General features: G+C 37.8%; 1 protein-coding gene across 3 annotated transcripts in view; it reads left to right on the forward strand.

The window, feature by feature from the left end:
* The first annotated feature begins 923 nt into the window (after nt 1-923).
* The window catches only part of LOC131355860 (ADAMTS-like protein 1), a 102,204-nt gene continuing 77,916 nt past the window's right edge, over nt 924-25,211 (forward strand). Inside the window, exon 1 of one of the 3 annotated variants that reach the window (XM_058394395.1) lies at nt 924-1,262. In XM_058394395.1, coding sequence (XP_058250378.1) covers nt 1,212-1,262 — 51 coding nt within the window. In that variant the 5' untranslated portion in view covers nt 924-1,211. The remainder of the gene's footprint in view (nt 1,263-25,211) is intronic. The other 2 variants (XR_009204954.1, XM_058394390.1) reach the window with 2 other exon arrangements.

Raw genomic sequence — 25,211 nt, forward strand, 5'->3', positions numbered from 1 at the left:
CTCCAGCTAGAAAGAGTACATGCAAGAGGGTTCAAGTGTAGCTGTTTAAATTCCTCTCTTTGGTGTGCTAATGGAGATTAAGCTGAACTGAAGCCTGCGTGTCAGCCAGCAATTCAGGTAGTTCATACCAAACATGCCTGCACCATTGTGTTCCTCTAAGTGCATCGTACACGGACCTTCATGAAAGGTAGCAAGGCAGATGCCATTTCAGTCAAACATTGTCATTAGTGTGGCTATGACTATTCTCCTTAAAAGCCTTAGTTTAAAGAAACTAACTGTGCTCTGTGCACTTCAGTCTAATTCATCGAACAGTGTGACAGAATGCAGTCTAACAAATGAAAGAAACAGCATGCAAAATTTGTTAGTTGGCACCCAAGGACTGAGATCAGATATAAAACATCTGCTATAACTGAGAGTCAAAAAGAAAATAGAGTTCTTTTATGCAAAATTATGTATATTCATGCAGGATTTAGCTCTATGCACAATGAACCCAAAACCTTATTCTGTCCTTTTTGCATAACGTAGTTTGCACAGTGCAATTTGCATGCACAATCATGTCACACTTTCATCACACTGTCTATTGTTTGATGTTCTATCAACTCACATGCATTAAAGTGGTTTACTGTTTCTGGTGCTGGAATGTGATTTGCATTTGATTTAAGTTACCTACCACAGCTAAAGGTGCAAAAAAGGAGAGCTACTGTTGATTGAGGGGGAAAAAAAAGTCTGCGCTTCATCAACTGCCCTGAGGAGTGAAGAGAGATGAGCCAGTTGGCAGTTTGAAATATGCATCTCTTGTAAGTTCATGTCAGGAATTAAGAGCTAAGAGAGCCAAAATATGACAGATAAGGGTTTAAATAGAGATGACAGCGTAGTAGCATCATGACACGGAACACCTCCTTACCATGTGGCATGTCCTGACCAGAACAGAGTGTCAAAGCTGCTGAGTGTGTTGCTTTAAGAGTGTGTAGGCAGGAGAGCCCCTCACTGCAGTGCTGTTGGGCATGCAAACATAAAGTTAGAAACAACGTGCAACTCGTGCACTACAAGTGGGAAGTAAATATGAAACGTGGTGTCGTCAGAAGCTGCTTTTCCAATACGGTGAGAGTCAATAAAAGCCGCGAGTCTCCACGCGCTTCCACAGTCCATTAGACGCAGTGCGTTCAACCCGCGCAGATTCAACTGACAGTGGTGAAGTTGCGTGAGCTAGCATGAGCGCATCGGCGGGACGCCTCTTCATGTGGTCTTTATTACTGTTTAAGGTAAGTGATGCATTTTATCATTGCAGGAAGTCGTTAGAAAATAACGAGAGAATAACTGTACAGGGGCGATGTTTGCACTGGTGGCGCGTGCTTTTTGGTTCAGGTCACGCGGCGCGCGCGTGCGCTCCTTTACCCTATTGCGTTAGTTATCTATTATTCTGGACAATCTCCTCACTAATGAGGTCAAGCGATGTGCACCTAGTTTTTTCTTAACGGACAGCTGCATTTAGTGCGACCTCCGGCCAAAAAATGAATTAGTGATGACAGCAAACGATTGGCATCCGCGCGCTCGGAAATAGCACGCGTGGAAATGGAAAAGGTGCTGTGCGGAAAGGGCGAAAGTGCTGGGCGTGAGAGTTTTTCTGGGCAGCTGTGTTTGTTTTATTTCCATACACACACACTCACGCACACACGCACAAATACAAGTTTGATTAGCCTATTTTCCTTAGTGGTTTCCACTTTGTTTATCCTGTGTGCATTTGACACAAGTGGTCATCATCTGGTATGCATTTATTAGCTGATAAATAAACACGTCATGCCTGGCTTCTGTTTCTCTGTTTCTGTTGGTGCATGTGGCTCTGAGAGGTAAAGCAAACAAAATCAGAAAGAGCTGAGATGTATTTCCCTGCTTGAAAATATATACTAAACCTTTACTGATCAGCCTCATTAGCCATTGAGCCCATCAGTGATGGGCAAGATGGTAAAGATTCTCAGCTCTGGCTGAGAATCTTGGAGTTCTTGGAGGATCTTGGAGCTCTTGGAGTATGTTTTGACCTCCAAATGTTTGTGTTTTCCCTCCTCCCAAGACACCTGACTGAACTAATGAGCTGATTACCAGTCCTGAGTATGAAGTGGGTGTGTTAGAGCAGGAAAAACATTAAAATGCACAGGACATATTGTACTGCAGGACCCTCCAGGTGCTGAAAACCCTTGTGAATGCACAACAATACATGAGCCAAATACTCAATTTTCACTTATCACTGTTCAACATTATAGTGTACAATTGGAGAAGCGTTCCGATTATAATCTCACTATCCGGGTTTACCCAGAAGTGGAAAGGTTTCCTCTGAGTCTGGTGTCTCTCAAAGTTTCTTTCTCATGTTGTCTAAGGGAGTTTTTCCTTACCACAGTCACCTTTGCTTATTAGGGATCTAAATCTACTTTAGGATATCTGTAAAGCTGGTCTGTGACAATGTCTATTATTTAATGAAGTATAGAATCAAAATTGAGTAAATTTCAATTTTAGATTCATTGAAATTGTAATTTTCTTGGCATACTCTATGGCAAATATTCAGTGCTCTCTTGTAACGCTTCATGCCATATAACATATTCCTAAGTGATCCAATGAGGTAGGACAGAAACTCCTCCAAACTGTTCTGCTGCCCCTACAACTCCAGCAGCGTCCTGAATGTGAAAGCCTCTGTGCAGGTTGTTTGACACAGAAAAAGCCCTGGACGGCTAGATGTGTAAAACAGCAAACGGCTGAAGGCTGGACAGGAATTTTATTCATAGAAATACACTGATCTGTTCATGTCTAGGTCAGCCTTCATTATGATTCTTTATTATGCTTTCAAACAAAATTTCAATGACTGTTAAATGAGCTACAATTATTTAAGCATGGTGCAACAGGTATGCCTCTTTAGAAATCACACATGTCTAGACAACATTTTTTAGCCTTGATTATGTTGTACAACGTTTGCTGATGAACATCTACCAATGATAAACATGTAAATGCCAGCATAGGGACAGTTTGGCTTGCGGTCTGTTAGAAGGCCAAGAGCATCTGTCAGGCTCATTAGAAGATGATATGCACTTGGACAACTGGACGACATCGTGTCTGCTGCTTCCCGTCTGGGACGCTTGGCTTGGCACCTCCACACCTGCCACAGAAAGAGATCAACATCTTCAGCGTTTATATTGGTGTTGGCACACGCTGCAGTTAACAGCCTACATTAAGATTGTTTATCTTCATGATTATCTATTTTCATTTTCCCTGTTGTAGGGAAGAGGTCCTAAAGAGATGGATTAGAACAGGAGTTCAGGAAGGTACCCACAAATAAAACCTTATGTCTTTTGGCCTTGAAGGACTGCAGCTCTGCAGGAATGGGGTGGCACTATTGATTAATGATGTGTGTGAAGAACGTCTCACGCTTCAAGCTGCACTCAATAAAATATTAAGAGAGAAGCACAAATGGGAGCAAGTGGGACAGAAATCTGCAGCTCGGGGTTGTAAAAGGAGTGAGGCCTTTAGGAATGTGGATTTAGTGAAGAGACGAAACGTGATATCTATCAATACAGTGGAGATGAGTTAACATGAAGCATTTTATGAGGCTCAATGTGATCCAGTGAGTGAATTGGTAATGCTTGCATTAGGATGATTTGGGCAGGCAGACACACACAGAGTCTGCTTTAGTCTATTGTTTTTTAATAATAAACTATAAATGTTAAAAATGAATGAACAGTGGACGGCGAGAATCAAACATTTCCTACAGCCTATATTAGAAGAAATTATTATTCTTTCTAAATGTAGTGTCACCCAGTTCATAAAAACTTTTACAGTTAACTGAACTCTAACGATGTCTGCTTGACGTTTTGCAGATATGTCTGCTCTTCAGATGTTTCCAGGGTAATTAGGATTGGGTCTGGATTTATCTGAATGTCTCACAACTAAAACAAACCAATACCAAATTCAGTATCATATAAAAATCCACTGTTGATTCCATGACATGGGGAAAAAAAAGATGTCTGGGAAGCAGAAAAGCTTCTATGAATCTAGACTTGAATTTCTACAGAAATTTGTCACATCTGTGTGACAGGAAGTATTATATCCCAGTTTCCTCTGGAGCTACACGCAGAGACTCATGCTAGCATTTTTGTTGATATCTGCATCTCCTTATCTACTTCTCAGCTTCTATTTATCGCATTGCTCCTAAATCCTTTCTTCTCGTGTAACTCTTTTAATCTTTTTTCTTTCTCACATTTTTATTCGGTGTCACTCCCTGCGTCTGCCGTTTTCTGTCTCATACACACTAACACACTCAGCCTTAGTGACCTAATCGGTTCTCCCACCAGCCACTTCAAAAACAAAACCTCCCGCACTCTGACTTGCCTTTATATGCAACATTTATCAAATGTGTGGACTCTCTTTTCTCTGTTTGACACTTTATTTAATCCCTCATTCTTAGTTCAGAGAGAAGAGAATGCTTCTTTATCAGCAGACCGTGTGGAATACTGAGCAGTGTCTCTGTGTGTGTGTGGGTGGGGGGGGGGGGGGGGGGGGGTGAAGGACCTGCTACTTTACCAGTAATGGTCTGCAGAATGAACAGACTCTGAGTTCTTGTTGATATAATGATGGGTACGAGGTGATTCACCCCCCTGGTGGCCTTGTTGACCCTGCCATTGTGATTGTTTCACTTCCTGCATGAATGCAGCACATAATTGACTAATAAAGGCTTTTGGCTGAAGAAGTCACTGTTTAGGGTCTTTTTGAGTTGTTTCATAATCCCCAATTACATTCCCAGCCATAGAAGTGTTTCTTTCAGAATGCTACCCTCGAACTGGAACAGAATAAGTCAGGCAAAGCCCTATCTCTTCCGTGTAAATATTAGATAACTGTAGCAAGGTATCTCTCGGTCATGTTACCAACAAGAAGAAAACCCAGAGAAGAAGAATCAAATGTCTGTTTTCTTGGATCACAGTGGACATCTCAGCACTGCTGTTTATGAGTCTGATTGGTCAGAAAGTGTTTATTATAAACATAGTTCTGAAAATAGTACTGGCCTCAAATCAAAACACAGATGAGGTGGTGTTAACCTGCTTGAAGGATTTTGAATTTGATTAAAAAGTGTAACAAAAACATGTAATCTTTGCAACATTGACGCGTTCTGCAAAGGCAAATTTATTAAAGAATTTTTATGGAAGGAAAACACATCAGTGCTTTTGATGTACATAGTTGCTTTTACAACTTTTCCTCTGCAGAAAAGTTTTCACACTTTCTATTTTGTCTTTAAACACTTCAAGCGATTGAGAAACTTGTTATAATACAAGTAATACCAAGCACCAACTTGGATCACAGATGTTCCACAAGATTAACTTTGATTATGAATAGAAAAAATGTATGACATATCGTGCTTAAATTAAAAAAAAAAAAATGGCAAATTGCTCTTATTGGAAAATAATCAATCTGTTGGGAACAGTAACTCCGCTTCTTCTAGAGCTACATCATGGAATTGCCTCATCATGGAATTAATACATAATAAGTCAGTAACAAAAATGCAGTGTATTAAATCAGAAGGAATGCACTTTAATACTGCCTGGCAAGGGTAAGTCTAGCGTTTAACTCTCATCCCCCAGTGAGAATGTACGATGTGCAATCAATGAGGAAACAGAAAACAGAAAAAGGTTTTGCATGAATGCAAATGTTTGTGTGGATACCTTTGAGTGTGCATGCATTTAAACTACATATCTTTTTACATTACAAAATGTACTACAGGAACCGGTATTGTAGTGAGAAATCAAATTGAATTCATATCAATTCATGTGTTACTGCTCTCCAAAACAAAAACACCACAGAATTATTATCAGACATGCAGACACCAGGTTTACTGCAATTTATGCAAGCAACATAATGGTTTAGACCAGTAGAAGATCTGTGATTTCTCTTGTTATTTACTCTCGTTCACCTCTCATTCACCAATCTCTCCTCATGCAAACAAGCGTTTTGACTGTACTAAAAAATCATACTTTAACTGTAAATGGGATTATTAATTGTAAAGGTTAGAAGGAATAGCTGAGATGGAACTGACCATTTTTATTCAATTCGCATCTACGGCATGCTTTCCTATCATACATATATCTACATTATCATTATATGAGCTAGCTATGATAAATGAGTGTTCATCTTATTACATAATAATATAGGTGCCGGGAAAAACCAAAAGTGCTTTCTGCATCAATGCCATTGAAGAACCTTTTTGGTTCCCTGAAGGACTTTACAGTAAATGGTTCTTAAAAGAACCCTTTTTTTTCCCTCAGCGCCATATAGAACATTTTTTATAGTCAAAAGTGTATGAGGATGTTAAGTATTACTCTGAAATAAAAACACATTACAGGCATGTTGCCTTGCTTTCAGAATCAGAATCATGAATGCATGGATCAACATTACTGTAGCTAGCTAGCAATGACATGTCATCAAACACACCACTAACTCCATAATCCCAATTCTCAAATCGGTCTTTCTCATTAGGTTACAGATATTTAAGTCAAGATCACTATACAGACATGTGACAAATTTAAAGAAAATATGTTTATTCTGTGGGGGCAGTTTGATGGTGTGGATTGGGTACTCTTGTCCTCTTTGAGCAAGGGTTACTACACATCAATACAGAGTGATTTTCACCTTTATCCTGTGAAACATTTCTGTCCTGATATAAGTGATCTCTACTGAAAAAACAGTATCTACATCTACATGACATGACGGCTCACTGAGTATAAAAATGATGTCAGTCATGTCTTTGTCCTTTGCAGTCACCAGATCCCAAGCCAGTTTTGGGAGAATTTGTTATCCTATGACACTTTATCAAACTCGATGGGAGGCACAAACCTGGCAACCCTGCTAGTTAGGTATGAGTAATGATTGGAGCGCTTGTAACATCTACATATAATAGTCATATAAGGCATTTCTGTCATGTAGCCAGGAACTATTTTCAGGGTAAAGTTAGTAAGTCTTGCTTTTTTTTTTTTTTAGAAACTAGCTTTGTAGTACATTTACAAGTTTGTTCTCTCATGCCAGCTAGAGCTTCTGCAGACTTTCTGAGCTTGTGTTGGATAATAGAGAGAAAATCTGTCATTGTTTCCTCATTGATTAATTTGCTTAGAATTCATTTCCGTTTTGCTGACATTGCTTGATCCAGGGAGTTTTCTTGATAAAATGGCATGAAGTAGGCCAGAAGTCCTGACTCTCATTGCTCACTATATCTATTCCTTTTCCTAATAGTTTCACTCTAATCTAATTCACTCTGAATAATATGATTCTAGATGAATAACCGAGGAATAAGCTGAGACAATAAGGGGTTAAAAAAAACACAAAAAGATGGTGGGGTTTTTTTTTTTTTTTTGCCTCTTCTTGTTTTAACATGAGACTAACATTGCCCTGTCTTTCGTGCTGGACATCCTGTTGGTTTGTCAGAGTCTTTCATCTCTCAGCCAACAGGAAGGGCACTGTCATTACCGTCTAAGAGGACAAAAGATGAAAAAGTCGCAGAAATTCTCCTCATGCTATCAGGAAGTGCCACAAAGGAAAGAACAAAGAGGTAATAGAATTAAGACTTCCCAAATAAACTATGTGAATCCATAAGAGTGTATTAAATAACATGATTTTGGATGGACAGTCTTCAAGCGGTCAAAAATTCTGTAGGCTTGGAATTATAATAAAGAGCTGTAAAGTGTAAGTATACTATAAAGACCAAGGCTATGGTTAAATCGGGTTAAATTGTCTTTATTTAAAGGTTAAAATTGATCATTTAGAGTTTACACAGAATGTCGTGAGAAACAACAAAAAAGGCAGCTTGTCATGTTACCAAGAAACCACAAATCTTGATTCAAATAATTCATACAAACAAAAAAGCACTTCATCAGCTAAATTAAACAAATAACTAGGTCTAACTAATTTCAAGAATGGTTCAATTGACTACATTATTAAATTATGTGTTATAAGTAGTGGCCAGTCAGGACTCAGCAGGCAATCTGTCCTCTAAAACATTCACAAAAATGTTAGTTAAAACTAGTTCTGGTTGCATGGCCACAAACTGCTCCATTATTAAGCTAAACATAGTGCTCCTGGAGCAGAGAGTAATTAAAGAGTATGTCTTTGGCATTCCCTGCCCTTTCTGCAGATCTGAAAAATGTGTTAGAGAGTGTGTGTGGAGGCAGAACTAACAGGTAATGAGTGTGGGGTTGCAGGTAAGGAAGAAGGAATGATCGCTGTTAATGTGCATTTAATTCAGACAGACAGCCTGGCTTCTGCTCTCCATATGCATCAGTGAGCATTGGGTTCGCTTCCTTGGGCCACTTTTGGTACATACTAACCAGTGATTACCGGGAACACCCAACATGGCCTACTGTTTTGGAGATGCTCTGACCCATCTCCATCTCTTGTATAAACATCACAATTTAGCCCATATCAAAGTCGCTCAGATCACTCAGAAATTTTTCCTGCTTCTAACACATCAATTTTGTGTACTGACTGCTCACTAGCTGCCTAATACAATATATCCCTCCATCCCTTTTACAGATGCCCTTGTAATGAGATAATCAATGTTATTCACTTTACCATTGAATGGTTTCAGTGTTATGGCTGATCAATTTTTTCATCTTTGATAATCACAATCGAGACATTTTCTGTGTAAATGAATCCTGGGAGAGAGAAAGTGATTCTCTGTGTCACATGTACTTGTCATTGTGAAGTTTTACTCTCTCTCATTGTTCGTAATGCCAAAGTGTGACACCCATTTTAATGTAAGTGGAGCTGTTTAAACAGCTGGAAACTGAACCAGTCTTTTCATAGTGCACTGAACAGGCTGGAGAAGCCAGTAGTCATACTAAATATAGTACATTTATGTAACAAGTGACTTGAAATCCACTTTTTGTTTAGTCATTTTGTAATATTAACCATGCACAAATATAACATTTCAGCCCTCTTCATATTGAGGATTTTTTTTTTATATGAATAGGAAAGAATAAGCATCAACATTCTGTCAAAAAGGATCGTTTCTATTGATTTAATTATTTGGAGAGAAGCATGCAGTGCAAATGCTCTGGCAGTGTTGTGCGTTCCCACAAGCCTGTGTCAGATGAGTAAAGAGAGATGACAGGGTCATGGAGCGGTCACAGCACCAGACTGTGCTACTGAAGTTTTGACCTAACTTAATCTGATAAAACTAAAGACTAAAGGCTATTACAAATTAATACAGAAAAATATTGTACTAGATGCCTACCATTAGCTACCTAAGATTATGTAGTGATAAACACCAATGATTTCTCACATTCGTTCAAAATTAGACTGCATAAAAATATGAGGATTAAAATGTGATAGCTGTGAAGCACATTCAGTGTCACCAGTTTGAGAAGTCAGTATACTGGAAAATCTCTTTAGTTATTAAGATGTCTGAATTAAATTCTTAACAATACATTTTGCTAAATCTAAGCCAGGGTTGGGTTTCTTGTCAGCCAGATTTCTCACCAGATTGATTTTGTTGGTTTTGCATGAAATGGACACTTTGCATGTTGTTTTGGATTTGTTTGTTTGTTTGTCTGCTGACTGTCTTGTTGACATTTTATTTATTTTTTATAGTAGTATACTGTATCAATAATTAAAAAAAATAGCATAAAAAGCATTTCTTCCTCACAGCACAAGAGCCAAAGGTTCACAGCTCCAGTGTCTAACTGTGTAGAGTTTTACTTATTCTCAGTGTGTCAGTCTTAGTTCCCTACCACCTTCCAAAAACCTGTCAATAAAAAAACATGAATGTGTGCACACTGTGTCTGTGGACTGTCATCTCATACATGGTGTGTTACTGCCACATACCCAGCATAGGCTCTGCATCCACCATCAGCCTGGGGACAAAGTGGTTACTGTAAGTGAGGAAGACTTGTTCGGATTGTTATAGTATTGCAAATGTATTCATTTATCTATAACCTGTGCATCTCTAGATTGCACTAAGATTAATTGCTTAATTTGGTAATATTATACTGAGATATTTGAGCCATAACCATTGAGCCACCAAGACATGCTGTTAGACTCAAAAAAACATTTTTTTTTTAAGTTTTTCATTAGTATTTATAAATATTATATAAGTCAGGTTTATCTGTGTCTCATAAGGAGAACACATGACTTAGAGGATACAAATCAAACAGCAAAAACAACCCAAGAATAACAGTCTGATTAAAGAAAACCAAGTTTTTGGAATGTTTTATTAATTGTTCTTTTCGGGTTGTTCATCATATCAGTTATCCATTAACAATCAGTGTCCAGCAGAGGGCACTAAAACAGAGAGTCATAGAAAACCTCCTTCCACCTGCTGGGGTTCACCTGTGCGTTTAGACCTCACCTGCACTGGATGATTTACTAAACAGCTCAGACTATGAAGACAGACATGAACAGAAAGACAGCCTAGTTAGCGTTGTTTATTTTTTAAATTGCATAAAATACACAGGGCGACCAAATTGCACTCTTTTACAGTGGGTCTTCTTGCATCATAACCAAACATTTATTTATTTATTTATTTATTTATTTATTTATTTATTTATTTATTTTTAAAGCACCAACCAGACATCCTCCACCTGTTAATTTGCTCATGACATAAGAACTAGAAGACTGCATGTGATGATAAATGGATTAAAGCATTATTATACATATGCACATATAACAGTATTATACATAACAGTTCTCAGGACCTAACCGTGTCCTCTAGCTTCTTCCAGCTACATCTCTACACATTACACGCCTAAGTCATTGAGCAGAGGGACTGTATCTTCCATTACAGTAAAATGGAGCACTTTGGCTGGTGCTCTTTCATACCTTCTGATAGTTTAGAGCATTTCAAGTCTCTTGCTATGACATTTACATTGACAATCACTGTCAATTAAAGCTGTACATAAAAGTGCAGACTACTGACATCTTGTTCTTTTCTTCTGGCTGAATGTAAACCGTGCTTCTACTGTTCCATCTTGGCAACAGTGCTGTGTTTGTCCCTTTTCCATGTCCCTATTATGTGTTCATGGATGACAGTTGAAAACTGTAAAAAGCCATAGTGAAAGAGTAAAGAAGATGATGAAAGGAGAAGAAAGAAGTGGGTGTCATGTGGCTCCCAGATTGCATTCATTGCCCCATCTGTGAACTGAGCAAGGCTCAAGGCTCATCCAAAAAAGATGAAGTAAAAAGAAGAGGAGGGAACTAGGAGGAAAATGTCCTTGAGATGCACTGAAGAAAGACCTGACTAGCTGGATTACTCATCGGCCAGGGCAAAGAACAAAGCTGAAGGCGGTGGGTGGAAAAGCAACAAATATGAAAATGTAGAAAGTACTAGTACACTTGTAGTTGTAGAAGTGGATTCTGTGAATCAAAGTAGTCATAATGTGGTGACAGAAATAAGAGAGTAGAGAGAGAGAGAGAGTTAGGGCAAGAGAGAGTATGGTGCTGGTGCTGAAAAGGGACAGTTGGGCTCTGACCAGGGTCTCCATGGCTCGTTGGGATGAATGTTTGCGAGGCTAATGATGTTTCCTGTGGTTTGCACATCTGCTTTCCTCCTTCACATGTGCTTTTAAATGCAACTACATGGCAGTGCAGAAAAGAGAAAGCAATGGCTCTTTGGGCTGGTTCTCACGCACACTTACAGGACATGCTTGAACCTTTTTTTTTTAAGACTGTCCACGTGCCCAGTTAACTTTGGCACACACTGTACCTCACACTGTTAAGAGCTCAAGAAAACAACCTGCTTCACATGCTTCCAGACATGCTCCTTAAGTTTTATCTATTTTATATGACCAAACCCTATAGTTATAGCTAAAATGTATATGTTAAAATTAGAAGCGATATTTCACTGGGAGTCTGGTGGAAAGAACACATGAGCTAAGGGTAAAAAAGACTCTTTGCAGTACTTATCCCTAACATAAAGCAAGAGGTTCTCAAACATTCTGGAGCATGGAACTCTTTTAAATTTAAAATAAATTTCCTTATTACAGATTTTTTATGACCATAATATTAGGCTCATTATTTAAATTCAGACAGTAAAATTCTGAGTATTTGGTGCCATAGAGCTTTTTTATTCCTAATCTTTTACTGACGCGACACATTAGGTCCAAGGTGACTTTGACACTGGAAGGTTGCGATTTCCTTTACTGTAACAACTTTTTTTCAAACTCATGAACCCCAGCTATGTTTCATGGATGCCTAGGGGTACCCAGACCCCACTTTGAAAACCACAGGGATAAAGGAATTCACTGTTATTTTTTGTTATATAATATTTCAAGCACATATATCTGCTTAAAATTTACACACATTGATTCTGACTTGAATATGTATGTACGTATTCATAAGCATAATAAAAGCTGTATTAAAAAAAAGAAATTGGAAGGGATGTATACTTTATGTTAAAATATGTACAATGGATATAAAAAAGTCTACACATTCCAATTCAAATGTCTGGTTTTTATGATGTAAAAAATAATCCAAGATAAATCATGTCAGAACTTTTTCCGCACTCCGTGTGAAATTACAACAGATAAAAATCAAGTGAAAAACAATCCAAATAATACATTTATTTTATACATGGGGTGGTAGCTCAAGTGGTTAAGGCTCTGGGTTGTTGATAGGGGTTCAAGCCCCAGCTGTAACGTCTGGGACCCCCACCCTATGCGGGACTCGACCCCAGACGCCCGTGGTGTGTGTGCGCACGCCAGCACACGGTGTAATGAGACCCATGCGCAGGATTCAGCAAAGCACTGCTTTTATTACATTTAAGACGCGACATAGGGAAACAAACGTAACACTAGACATGGCGTGGTTAAATAAACAAAACAAAACCTAGACCTAATCCTAAATCCTAGCTTGGACATGGCACTTAAACAAAAGCCCAACTGAAACCACGGTACAGATAACAATCATGGACAAAGAACACAAACACAAGGATCCCTATTTATAGGGGTAGACATTAGGGCTAATGGGATACAGGTGACACAATCAGGATAGGAACAATAGGAAGGGTGTAACAAAAGACACACAAAGAAGCAGGCTTCCAAGGTTCACCTGCCAGCGCCCTCTCTGGGCCTGGCAGGGAACTGTCCAGCTGTTCCTGACACCAGCACCACCAAGCTGCCATTGTTGGGCCCTTAAGCAAGGCCCCCAACCCTCCAACTCCAAGGGTGCCGCATCATGGCTGACCCTGTGACAAATAAAGTCTACTTTAACATTTCTAGTGAAAAAAGTAAAAATAAAAAACGCACCTTTTGATTTTATGTCTTGTTAGGGGAGGAGTCTATCAGTATGGCACATCTTGACTTTGCAATATTTTCCCACACTTTCTTGCAAAAATCATTCACGATCCATCAAATTTATGGGCATCTCCTGTGCACGGCCTGCTTCAGATCACCCCACAGATTTTTAGAGAGAATCAGGTCTGGGCTCTGCCTGGGTCAATCAGTACCATTGATCTTTTTTTGGATCATCAGTTCCTTTGGATGGATGTTTTAGGGCATTGTTTTGCTGAAAGTAGAAATTACTTTTCATCTTCAGCTTATTAGCAGAAGTTTAAAGATTTTATGCTAAAATTGACTAGTATTTGTAGCAATTCTTGATTCCCTCCACCTTGATTAATGTCCCATTTCTGGCTGAGGAAAAGCAGTTCTAAAGTATGATGCTGCCGCCACCATGCTGTAAATTTTGTATGGTGTTCTTTTTGTGGTGTAGGATTTTCTTTTGCACCGAACATACCTTTTGGAATTATTGTATCTTTTGGAATTGATCTTATCAGACCATTTTGCCACAAGGTTTGAGGTGATTTACTTAAGCTTACTTAAGTTTTTTTGTGAGAAAGGGCTTTGGTCTAGTTCCCCTACCCCTATAGCCCAGACATGTGAAAAATATGAGAGATATATGAGAGCATCTCTGAATGCAGAAAGTAATCAGTACTTATCAGATATTCATGCAGCTTTTTTAATGTATGCTAAATATTGAGGAACATCCTGTTCTTGTTGATGTTAGTGGGGTGCTCTGTTTATTTGTTGATGATGGCCTTTACAGTGTTCCATGGAACATCTAAAGTTTTGGAAAGTATTTTATGCCCCGATTGATGCCTTTTAACAAGTGTGATACCAAGTGTACTTTGGAAGCTCTTTGTAGATCATGGCTTCATCAGTCAGATGAAACCAAGAAGATAATCCTGCAGAAATATCTGATCTTTATTTGAGGTTAATCCATAATCGTTCCACTGATGACAGCTATATGATAATTTCTTTTAAATATGAACCAATACTGTAATTGGTTCATTCTGAACACTCCAACACATCCCTAATTACGAAAGGTTGTATATACTTATGCAACCAGGTCATTGTATGTTTTTATTTGTACATATTTTCCCCTAAAATGTTTCTGATTGATTTTCTCTTAATTTTTTACGTTGTAGTTTCACATTGCGTGTAGAAAATCTTTGTACAAAAAAGTTACATAAAAATTTATGTATATTATTTAATGTATGTTAAATAAAAATTGTTTGAATAATTATTTCACCCTATTTTACTGTATGTAACAATAGTGATAGTCCTGAAGACAAGTCAAAGTCTCTCTGGGTAAGAGTATTTGTTAAATGTAAATGCCACTGTTACTGTTGCCCTGATCACAAGCCACTAGCTGTACAGTAGCTTTGGTCTGTGTTCAGGGGCTCAATTATGCAAAGTCTCACCTTTTTCATAGCTATCATTCTTCACAGACTTACATCATTCTTTTTGTTGACCATTCATCACACCAACCATGCAATGACTTTGAAGGCATTGATTACAGGGATACTGGTGCTTCCATCCATCTTGACACTCAATAGCAAAACAAGAACATCAGTCTTTAAGTTGTGGAAAAAGCATTTGACTCGCAGTTGCCACATGACAGTTCTTGTGGCTCAGTTGCTGCATTTACCTGTCATTTTGTCATCTTTAGACTTCTCATAATCTTCTTTCAACACTGCAGGATCCTCCTTGGAATTGACAGGTACAATACCTGAAAGGCATTTCTAAAGATGATGATGTCTTATTCATTTTCTTAACTGTGTACAATTAGTAAGGATTTAAGTCCCTGATCTAGGTCTAAGTGAGTGGTTATTTATTCTTTTATTAAAAAATGAGAGAAAGTAATACATAGAGCAGGATATGGATAGGGAGAAAACCTTGTTTTCCCCTAGCCTTTTGGTGTTTTAATTATAAAAAACAAGACAACAGAGAATAAACAGCATTAAATAAACACATTACGGATTTTGTTTTTGGGTATGGATTTTGGAATGGAAATTTACTTATCGTACATTTTCAATAAGTATGAGGAAATTAATTATTTTATCAGATTATAAAAAAAGTTGCCTTTCAGTATGAGATGTTTTTGGTTTTTTTTTACCTCTGTTGGGATAATATTACACAGAATTTTAATGGTTGAAGATAACACATTCACATTTTAGATGCTTATGAACAAGCACTTGGGGCATCTTTAAAGCCCTGAGTGTCTACTTTCATATGAGCCATTAACCACCACTCTGGAGTGGGAAATGTCTGAGATATTCAGTGCTGAACATGGACACCACAAAACAGGCGTAAATTCCATTTTTTCCCGCCTCTGGTAAAAACAGTTAAAGCAATTACATGTTTAGGTGCATGGATGTAAAAAACATCTGTGTGAGAGCCTTTGTTTTAAGTATGTCAGCCACAGCCTGTTAAACTTTATAGAATCCCTTCTCCTTTTCTAATCAAAATTATTTCATCAAATAAATTTGTTTCGCAGAACATTATAAATGTCAACCTAAAACACTTACAGTGTGTCTTAAATATGTGATCATGTATTACAATTAAAATAGAAACTCGACTCAAATGTCTGGATGTGTGCTGGCTCTCAAACTCATGTTATCGTTTCTTCCTTATCTGAAGTATAATGACGTATATATGTTTTATGTAATTCCTGCATGACCAATGACAAAATTGTTATGTAAGGCTAGAATAGACTAGAATCTATACTAAACGTCAGATAACCAATTATAAAACCTTTCCATTATCCTATAAAACTAACAGAAATAAGGCCAGAATCTTTATGTGAGCAAAGGAAAAGACATAAACATGGATTAAATATAAGATATTATAAATTATAAGTACAAGACAAGGAGAATTTATTGCTGCAGTTGCATGTACAAGTCTTACATTGACAAGAAGCCCAAACTAATCCCAAAATTCAATATGAGTTTAATGGTAATAATTATTACAGCTAAATCCTTCTTGATGAGCTTGTATCAAGCATGTGTGTGCATGTGAGACCATAATGTGTATTTATGAGGCATTTAGCCTGATTCACGCAAGTGAAAATGAGCTGGAAGTAGCCTGTGTCCTGCCAGTAAGCTTGTTATTTTTCTTAAAGAGTAATTACCTTGGGGAAAGGGTGGGAATTATGCATAGCAAGACTGCCAAACTTCTGCCTTTCTACCAGCCAAGGCCATTTTACATTTGAAACTAGAGGTGGGCATTGCCACCTATGGCAGCTTTGGGTATAAATAGGCTCCTTTGTACAGGGGTATGTGTGCAAGTATGTGTGTGAAATAGAGAGCAAGAGAGAGAGCTCTGAGTTTATACACCATGGATACAACCACTGAAACTATATTAATGGTAAGCTGACAAGATAATCCATTGTCTAATACAAAACAGCAAGGGTTTTGGAAATGATGAAAGTAAAACAAATACAGTAAAGAATACAAAATAACAAGCCATGCTGTTATAGAAAATAATCAATGACAGTGTGTATGATAGAAGAGATAGCAGAAGGAGTGACTACCACCTGACAAAACACTGTTCTTCCGAAGGTGGGACAAGTGAGTTCCTGTTATCACGTATGCTATAGCTGCTATAAACAGTAGTACCCTCATCAATCTCTCTTTTTGTTCTTAATAAAAATAGATATTGCAACTGGTTATGTTACAGAAAAACCAGAAAGCACAAACCTCCTCTGTCCTGAAGAATTTCCCTTGGCAGGAAGCTATTGAATAATTAAATGGAACATTTGTTATTTAATAAATGTTAAATTTCTTGTTGCAAAAATCTTCACTGTATGAATGATTATGTGGTTTCCTCTGTTATATAACCAACCCAGTATCTGTTTATCTGTTTATTAACCCTAGGAGCACAGTTCTGTCAGGATATACTGTCTACATTTGTTCCAGAAAGTTTATTCTTTAAAACTTTTCACTACTTCTTATTAGTTATATTTTTGATTTATCAGTATTAGGGTGACCCACAAATAGCCCCATGGACCCCCTAACCCCCTCCCAATAGGTCAGAGAAGAGAATTCAGCTGAATAACTCAGAACAATTTTAATTTGATATTATTGTTGTGCCAGACATTGCCCAACACTTCTTGGCTTTAAGTCTGCTATATAAATACATGTCATGTGACCTGAGTCATGAAACTAACCAGAAGTGAGAACAATTTTTTCCAAGGGTGTCGATGTGTGAACGTGTCAATCCCTTCAATGAAGAAAAACATTCTCAGTCCCACATGTGAGACAAACAAGTCATTTTTGAGAAAAAGTCAGTGCAAAAAAAAAGAAGCTGAACTATGGGCTTGTCCCAGAAAATTTGATAAGTATTTATCCTAATGTATGCACTTTAAACTGCCCCTGTGGATTGCTGTAGTATGCAAGTAAGCTTTCATAGACACAGCCAATGTGCTTTAACCATAATCACTTACAGCAAGCAACATAAGCATGTCATTAAGCATTGTGTGTTACCAAGTGAGTAACTGATAAAACATTTAGTAAAGAATATTCAGCATATTCAGTGCACTCCAGCATTCAGTGTCAGTGGGTTTGGTTAGTTTCTCACTTCCTCAGTGCCATTCCTTTTTCCTGTCCTTCTATACTTCTTTCTTTTTTTTGGCTTTTGTATCTGATTTAGTACCCATAGTCTTCCCATGCAGGGCTCCCATCCAAAAGGAACTAATTTCTGTGGAAGACAGTCCTCTGACTGCTGAGGAATGGAAAATCTCTTCCTCTCTCTGTAGTGATGCTGAGTGAGCATGTGGACTATACAGATCTGGGATAAAGCCAGAGAGGGCATAATAATGTTCCATTCTCCAAGAAAGTAGTGGAAATTTGGCAGCTCATATTTGAAAAGAAAAAAAAAAACTCAAGTCATGGTGGTTGGTGTGAAATAGTGGCTAAAATGTATGTATGGAGTGCCTGAAAATGTTAAGGTTGCTTTATACTGTTGTTGCTCTTTGGTTGAATGAATCTATTTGCCTTCAGCCCAAGGATAGATAAGAGTACCCAAGTTATTTGGTGTAGGCTGCTATTCTGTCTTATATCCAAATCTTCTTGAATTTCACATTTGTTTAACATTTATATTAGTAAAAATGTATCTCCTTTGGGTCTTGACATATTTGTGACTATTGAAAAACATGGATTAAACATAGTTGGATGATTCACGACAGCTGTATGAAGCATGTGAGGTGAACTTCATTTCTTTCTCAATTATCATTATAAGGAGGACATAAAAATTCACCTAAAATATGGACTTCTTAATTTTTTTCTTGGATTAATAGAAGCTATACATTACATGGGAATTGTGCTTTTTAATATTTTTAAGGCAATTTGACTATCATGTGCTTTTGAAAATGCAAAATGGTATCTCAAACCTTCATAAATATTCTGCTATGATAATAAAATGCATTAAGGCAACTTTGAAGTCTGCCCTAATATCCTTGTATTATAATAATATAATATTTTCTCTTTCATGTAAATACCATCATATAGTTGGTATGGGAAAGCATTTTTAATCCTCTGCACAGCTTTATAAAAGATTTATGCAGTGAAAATGTGTGAATTAATGTGCGATTATGGCCCAGTGTAGGCACTCTGCCAAAAGTGTTACCCAGATGGGTTTACTTCCTGATTTATTTTTATACCATACTATGCTTTTTTCAGTCTAGTCTAGTGATGCGCTACATAAAAGCTAGGAAGTGCAGTTTGATAGCGCTGTAGGTTATGTAAGGTCAGCTATACTGGCATAGGCTCTTTCCATGCTTTGTATTTATTTTCCTCCCTTGTCCTCCCACTGAGTGATCGTAGCTCAGAAGTTGCAGGCTCTGCAGTTTTAAATGAATGACCTTGACTTTCGGATTACCTTTTCTCCCTATTTCTGATCTGTCATAAAGATAGTGAAGCAAACTGAATAAATCAGAAAATAAATAAACTATAAATCACAAATAAAATCAATCATATTTTAATGAATCTGTCAATTAAAGCTTTTTCAGGTACATATCATGATAAATTAGGATCAAGATGATAAATCGTCTGAGATGTGGGAGACTTCCCAAAACATTTGCCACAAAGTTGAAAGCCTGGAATGTCTATCTATGTTGTTTCATTTTCTACTGCACCTAAGGGTGCAAACATGTTCCAGCATGACAATGCCTCTATGCACAAAACTCCTTAAAATCATTATTTGCAAAGGTTGGTTTGGGAGAACTAGTGTCCCATTCACCACCTTTTAAACAAAAGGAAATCCCAACTTCATGCCCGGCCTCCTCACCAAACATCAGTCCTTGATCTCATTAATGCTCTTGTGGCTGAGAGAGAGAGAGAGAGAGAGAGAGAGAGAGAGAACATGGTGGCTTGGTGGTTAGTATGTTTTGCCCCACACCTTTGAGGTTAGGGCTTTGATTCCTGCCTCCACCATACGTGTGTGTAGTTTGCTTGTTCTCCCTCTGCCTTGGAGGTTTCCTTCAGGTACTCTGGTTTCCTCCCCCAGTCCAAAGACATGTGTTGTAGGCTGCTTGGCATCTAAAATCTAAATTGTCTCTAGTGTGTGAATGTGTGTGTAGTAGTGCCCTGTGATAGACTGGCATCCTGTCTATAGTGTGCCATGGATGGATGGAAATCTTTAGAAACAATAATGAGCAATAACCTGATTTAACAGTGTTACTTATATTATTATATTATATATTACTTAAAAGGACCAAATGATGGGGCTCTAAAAATGAAAAAATATTTTTGAATCCTTCCTACTCCATATGGCCTTTTATACATTCTGTGCTTCTTCTACTGTCCTGCCACAGATTCTTCCCTTCCCAATGACCCAGAACTTCCTCTTTCCTGCCCATCTCACTTTTAAAGATGAATAATGCGCTCACTACCTGTACACCTGGTAGAGTCATTACTTTTACAGGGTGGATGACTAAGAGATAGCTGAACCATTTACAACTGCTTGAAAGAGAAGGCATCTTGGTTGGGTTCGGGTTTAAAGCAGGGGTGTCTTATCTAGAAAGGGTTGTGTGGGTTCAGGTTTTTATTAAAATCAGGCACTGATTAAACAGGTGGATTCAGTTGTGGCTCCTGCTGGATTGGAATGAAAACCTGAGCCCACACTGGTCCTTTCCGGATATGATTGGACAACCCTGGTTTAAAGGGATATAGTTGTAGCAGGAAGCTCTTATTGCTGAAGGTGACTGACTCACAAATGTGCGATTTATTAAACAAAAATGACTTTTCTGTTAGTGCAGAAGTATAAGGGGGAAATCTAGAAATATATGTAATATAAATGACAAACATGAATCTGCTTGTAGAACTGACAAGTAAAAAGTATTGTGCTATAAAACTACTGCTTCAGAATGATTAATGATTAACAAAGTGATTATAACACTCTAATTGTTCCCCTAATCCACAGATTACAAGGTATACAGTAAGAGGAGATAACAACCTCATAAAGATCTGCTTTTTCCTGTACGTGATCAGGACAGGCCAGTGCAAATTCCAAGGTACCGTGTTGTTGTCAAAAGTGCCAGTGAACTAGTGCCAGGAAAGTTAAATTTAATTACACTAAAAACGCCTGAAAGGGTTGAGGTATGAACAAATATAATGAAGTAATATGGGAGTAAACATGCTGTTCAGATGTATTTCAGTTTCTTATGAGTAGTTTTTAAAAAATCTTAAATGCATTACATTAATGATCAGATAGACCCAATGCATTCACTGCTTTTATGTATTGTTATTAACTGCTGATTAATAGTAGTCTAATAGTAGGTCTGATATGTGTCCTTGTTTTCCCTGTGTAATAAAACACAGCAGTAAAGAGGTTCCTTTTTAAAGAGGGGCCACAGAGACTTCACACCTCTGGGGTTTGGAGGTGAATTCCTGCTTCTGCCCTGTGTGTGTGCAGCTTGCCTGTTCTCACTGTCCGTTGAGGTTTCTTCTAGGTTCTCCGGTTTTCTCCCCAGTCCAAAAAATGTGGTAGGTTGATTGGCATCTGTAAATTGTCTGTAGTGTGCGAGTGTGTGCATAAGTTGTGCCCTGCCATGAGGTGGCAGGGTGATCTGGATAGGCTCCAGGTTCCCCATGACCCTGTGGAGGATACAGAAAGTGGATGGATGGATGGATGGATATGGATGGATGGATAGTGATCCACCAAAATATATGCCTTGATAAGTGACCATTCCAATGCAGTGTCATTCTACTCCACCCAAGAGAGCTGATATTAGAATGAACACTGAATTAGCCAGTTTTAGAACTCTAGAGAACTCTGGGATTTTTTTCCCTTGAGATCTAATATAACATTTATCTGATGTAAGTGTATTTCATTACTGTGATAAGAGTTTTCATGCAACTTGAACTGAAATCAGATCTAACAGTTACCTAGGGTGAGAGCCACTGAATCTCGCCATCCATTTCACAGATTTGATCAGCAGCAAGCCAAGAGGATATTGCTATCCATGTGATATCATGTAGAGGACAATAGAAGCATAGGAGAACCCTTGCTTAACATGAATAACCCCTGAGGAAACTATGCATTCATGTCTCGCTGATGGACAGGCAGAGATATACCATTTCAAGAGCACATGAAATGCTGTACTCCTACTGAGATACATAAATCCCCTCTGATTGATGCATAAAAAAGATGCAGTCATCGCTCAGTGCCTTCTACATCAAAAATGAGTGAATATACCTTAGGATGAAAGAAAGATATGAAAGGAGACTAAAGAAAAAAACCTTGCTGAGTGTAAGCTTTTACATACCATATTGCTCAAGGTGAATGACAGCATAAAAAGCCCTGTTTCTGATAGCTGTGAGATTTCAACTGTAAGACATCTACTCTTATGTATTTGATGCAAATATTTACATGGTATATTACTCTATGCCAATTAAAAATGAAATCATCCAGAACTGTAACAATGTTCAAGCCGTGGTTGTTTAATGGAATATAGCACATTAAAATAATATAAAATAAAAATCAATATCAAATATCAAATGTGGATGTAATTAAACCATCAGTTATGTTATCTGATAGATTAAGCAAGGAATTGAGTTGAGACATTTACAATATAATGAAATAATAACCTTGAGAACATTACATAATGCACCAATAAGCTGATAATTATGCCAAACAACAGCTTAATTCACTACATAAGATTAATAAACACTTATGTGCTTATTTGTTATGACATGGAATGAATAGCAATAACAACAGATTATATTTAGTACCTGACTGAGAAGTGTAGTTTGTTTTGCTGTTTTATTAGTAGGAAAATGTATACGGAATACTGCACTCCTGTGTTAAGTAGAAATGTTTTAAATAGAAAACTGTAATGTATCAGATATAAAGGAAACGTTAAACAGCAGATTTACTTAATGCTGTACAAGTCAGGGGATAAGAGATCTCGCAGTTGGGAATCGTGGATGTGGACCTGATAACAATGCCATACAGTATCTAGAATGACATAACTAGCTTTCTGTATGAGTTCTGTGGGACTTTACACCTGAGGAAAAATTGAGTTTGCAACCTGATGGGGCTGCTGGTTGCACAGGTTCCTTTGCTAGATTATTAAAACTGTACTGGGAAAGAAATTGCATGCTACTGCAGTTCATGTGCACAGGATTCAGCCAAAAACCCTTTTGTCTGTGGGACACCACTTGTGGTTTAAATGCTAAGGCAAGTGGCATGGTGTTTTTCCAAGGCAAATAAGGCCCCTGTACAAGGCTAAGTAACACTTTTTGAGCCAAGAAACCCAAGCATGACTGGCATCAGGCACTTATGCAGGGTACAGTATGAATTGCTACAGCGTGCACCTGTTTAAGATCCCATCAGTTATGCTGTCCTTTCCAGGCATCCTAAAAATCTCACCCACAACTGGCTTTATTTACCTCTTGTCCCTGATGCCTGCTGTCCATAAGGTCAGCCAAAGCAGCTGTAAATGGCAGTTGATACAGTCTTATATGTTTTTCCCAAGAAGCACATCTGGGGAATGCACTTTGGAGAAAGCAGACACTGTTGTTTGACCTTCTGAACCACAATAACACATTAGAACCCATTTCTGACCCTGAAGCCAGGTCCCAAGACATTTATTAGCAAACGAACCATTGGTGTTTTTGGAGAGTTTTGTTTTTTGTCAAAGTGATTTAAATCTTGGGTCATCTTCACTAACCTATATGTTATCTACCATACCTTACATAGATGTTTTCATTCAGCTGTGCAAACAGAACGAAATCACCGAGCACATTCAGTACTCTGTACTGCCTACACACACACACCGGACATCTAAATTAAGCTGTTTGCTTTCAAGGTTCACAAACTTAGTTTTAGATGTCCATGTCTTTATCTATAGCTTGGCCACCCAGCATAGCATTCATACAGAGCTTCTTTTGAGGTGTTCTTACTTTTTTTTTCCTGACAAGCCCAGGAATCTGAGCAGAGACATTTTGCCCCTACAGTCACGAAAGTCAACTCTCTGGCAATTCAGCAGTCCATCTTCCGTTAGTCAACACAGACTGCAGGCAAACAAGTGCCCTCTGTGTTTATCATGGCCCCCATACACAGGAGCCTGGCTGTTTCAGTAGCAGCTTTGACTTTGTGTGTCCATCACTGTATATTTTTGTTTGGAGCAAGTACATCAATCTCATTTTGGTACCATATTTAGCAACAGAGAGATATACAGCAAGATACTATACTTGATTTTCTGGCGGCTTTGAGGTCATTGGAGACATGATATGATATGATATCTAATACTGAGCTCATTCAACCAAGTATATACAGATGTAGGCAGAAAATAAAAAATAAGGGTCTGTGCTGTCATTTTACTGCTACTTGAAAAGCTATGGAAACTTGATAAGCTTTAGATCACAGATGACGTATTAATGCATTTTGAGGATGTTTCCTGATCTTTAGCTGCTCCAATGTCCCTTCTCTTTCTCTTTTAATATGTTATTGCACCCTCTTAAGTTTTTATCTCTGAAATATCAGTTACTGCAAACATTCTTATGAGCCTAAGATCTCTGTCAGTTTAAGCATACACTGATCCATTTCCTTACAAAAATATAATAAACTTTACTATGCTGTAAGTATGTAAAGTATAGCCTGCGGTGTTCTGAAAGAATACTTAAAGTTTACAACTTCACTTTGTTATCCATGTAATACTTGTAATAATTTTTTTTTTAAACTATGTAATGAAACTTTTTTTAATAACCATGTAATACTTTTTTCTTTTTTTAAACTATATATATATATATATATATATATATATATATATATATAAACATAGGAAATAATAAAAATGTTATAACTCAATGCTTTATGATTGCATGCTGTAAGATGTGGTGGAAGCAGTTGCCACAAAAACGATGCCATTAACAAATGTTTTTAGTATGGCTTGAATATTGATGAATTGTACAGCGATTATACAAGAAAAATATATAAGAAAGAAAAACCCAGTTCTTTACTCACATCGTGAACTTTAGTCCCTTGGGAAGTTGGCCAGCATTCGACTTGTCTATTTTAGAGTTGAATATAGTCAGGGAAATGTTTCAGCGATCTTAGTAACAGTGAAAACAAACAGGGGCCATCTCTCAGCACCCCAGTATTTGGGAAAGGCAGTGGCGCTGAAAATCTACTGAGCAAACAGCTACTGGGAGAGTGTTACTGAACGAACGAGCCAGACCATTGGAAGCAAGAGTCAGTGATCTACATCACATTATAGAGTCTACCACACAGAAACCACACATATGGTGCCCAATAAATCTCTTCTGCTATATTAAAGAATTTAAATAGTGCAGAGGAGCTGTCTCTTTAGGCCAGCCAGAATGCAGTCATTTTTGTGTGCCAGAGATTTTATGATAATTTCTAAAACATGGATGTACATTACCTTTGATATATCAGTATATTTGGAAGCTTATT

The sequence above is a fragment of the Hemibagrus wyckioides genome, linkage group LG07 (genome assembly GCF_019097595.1).
Source record: "Hemibagrus wyckioides isolate EC202008001 linkage group LG07, SWU_Hwy_1.0, whole genome shotgun sequence".
Lineage (NCBI taxonomy): Eukaryota > Metazoa > Chordata > Actinopteri > Siluriformes > Bagridae > Hemibagrus > Hemibagrus wyckioides.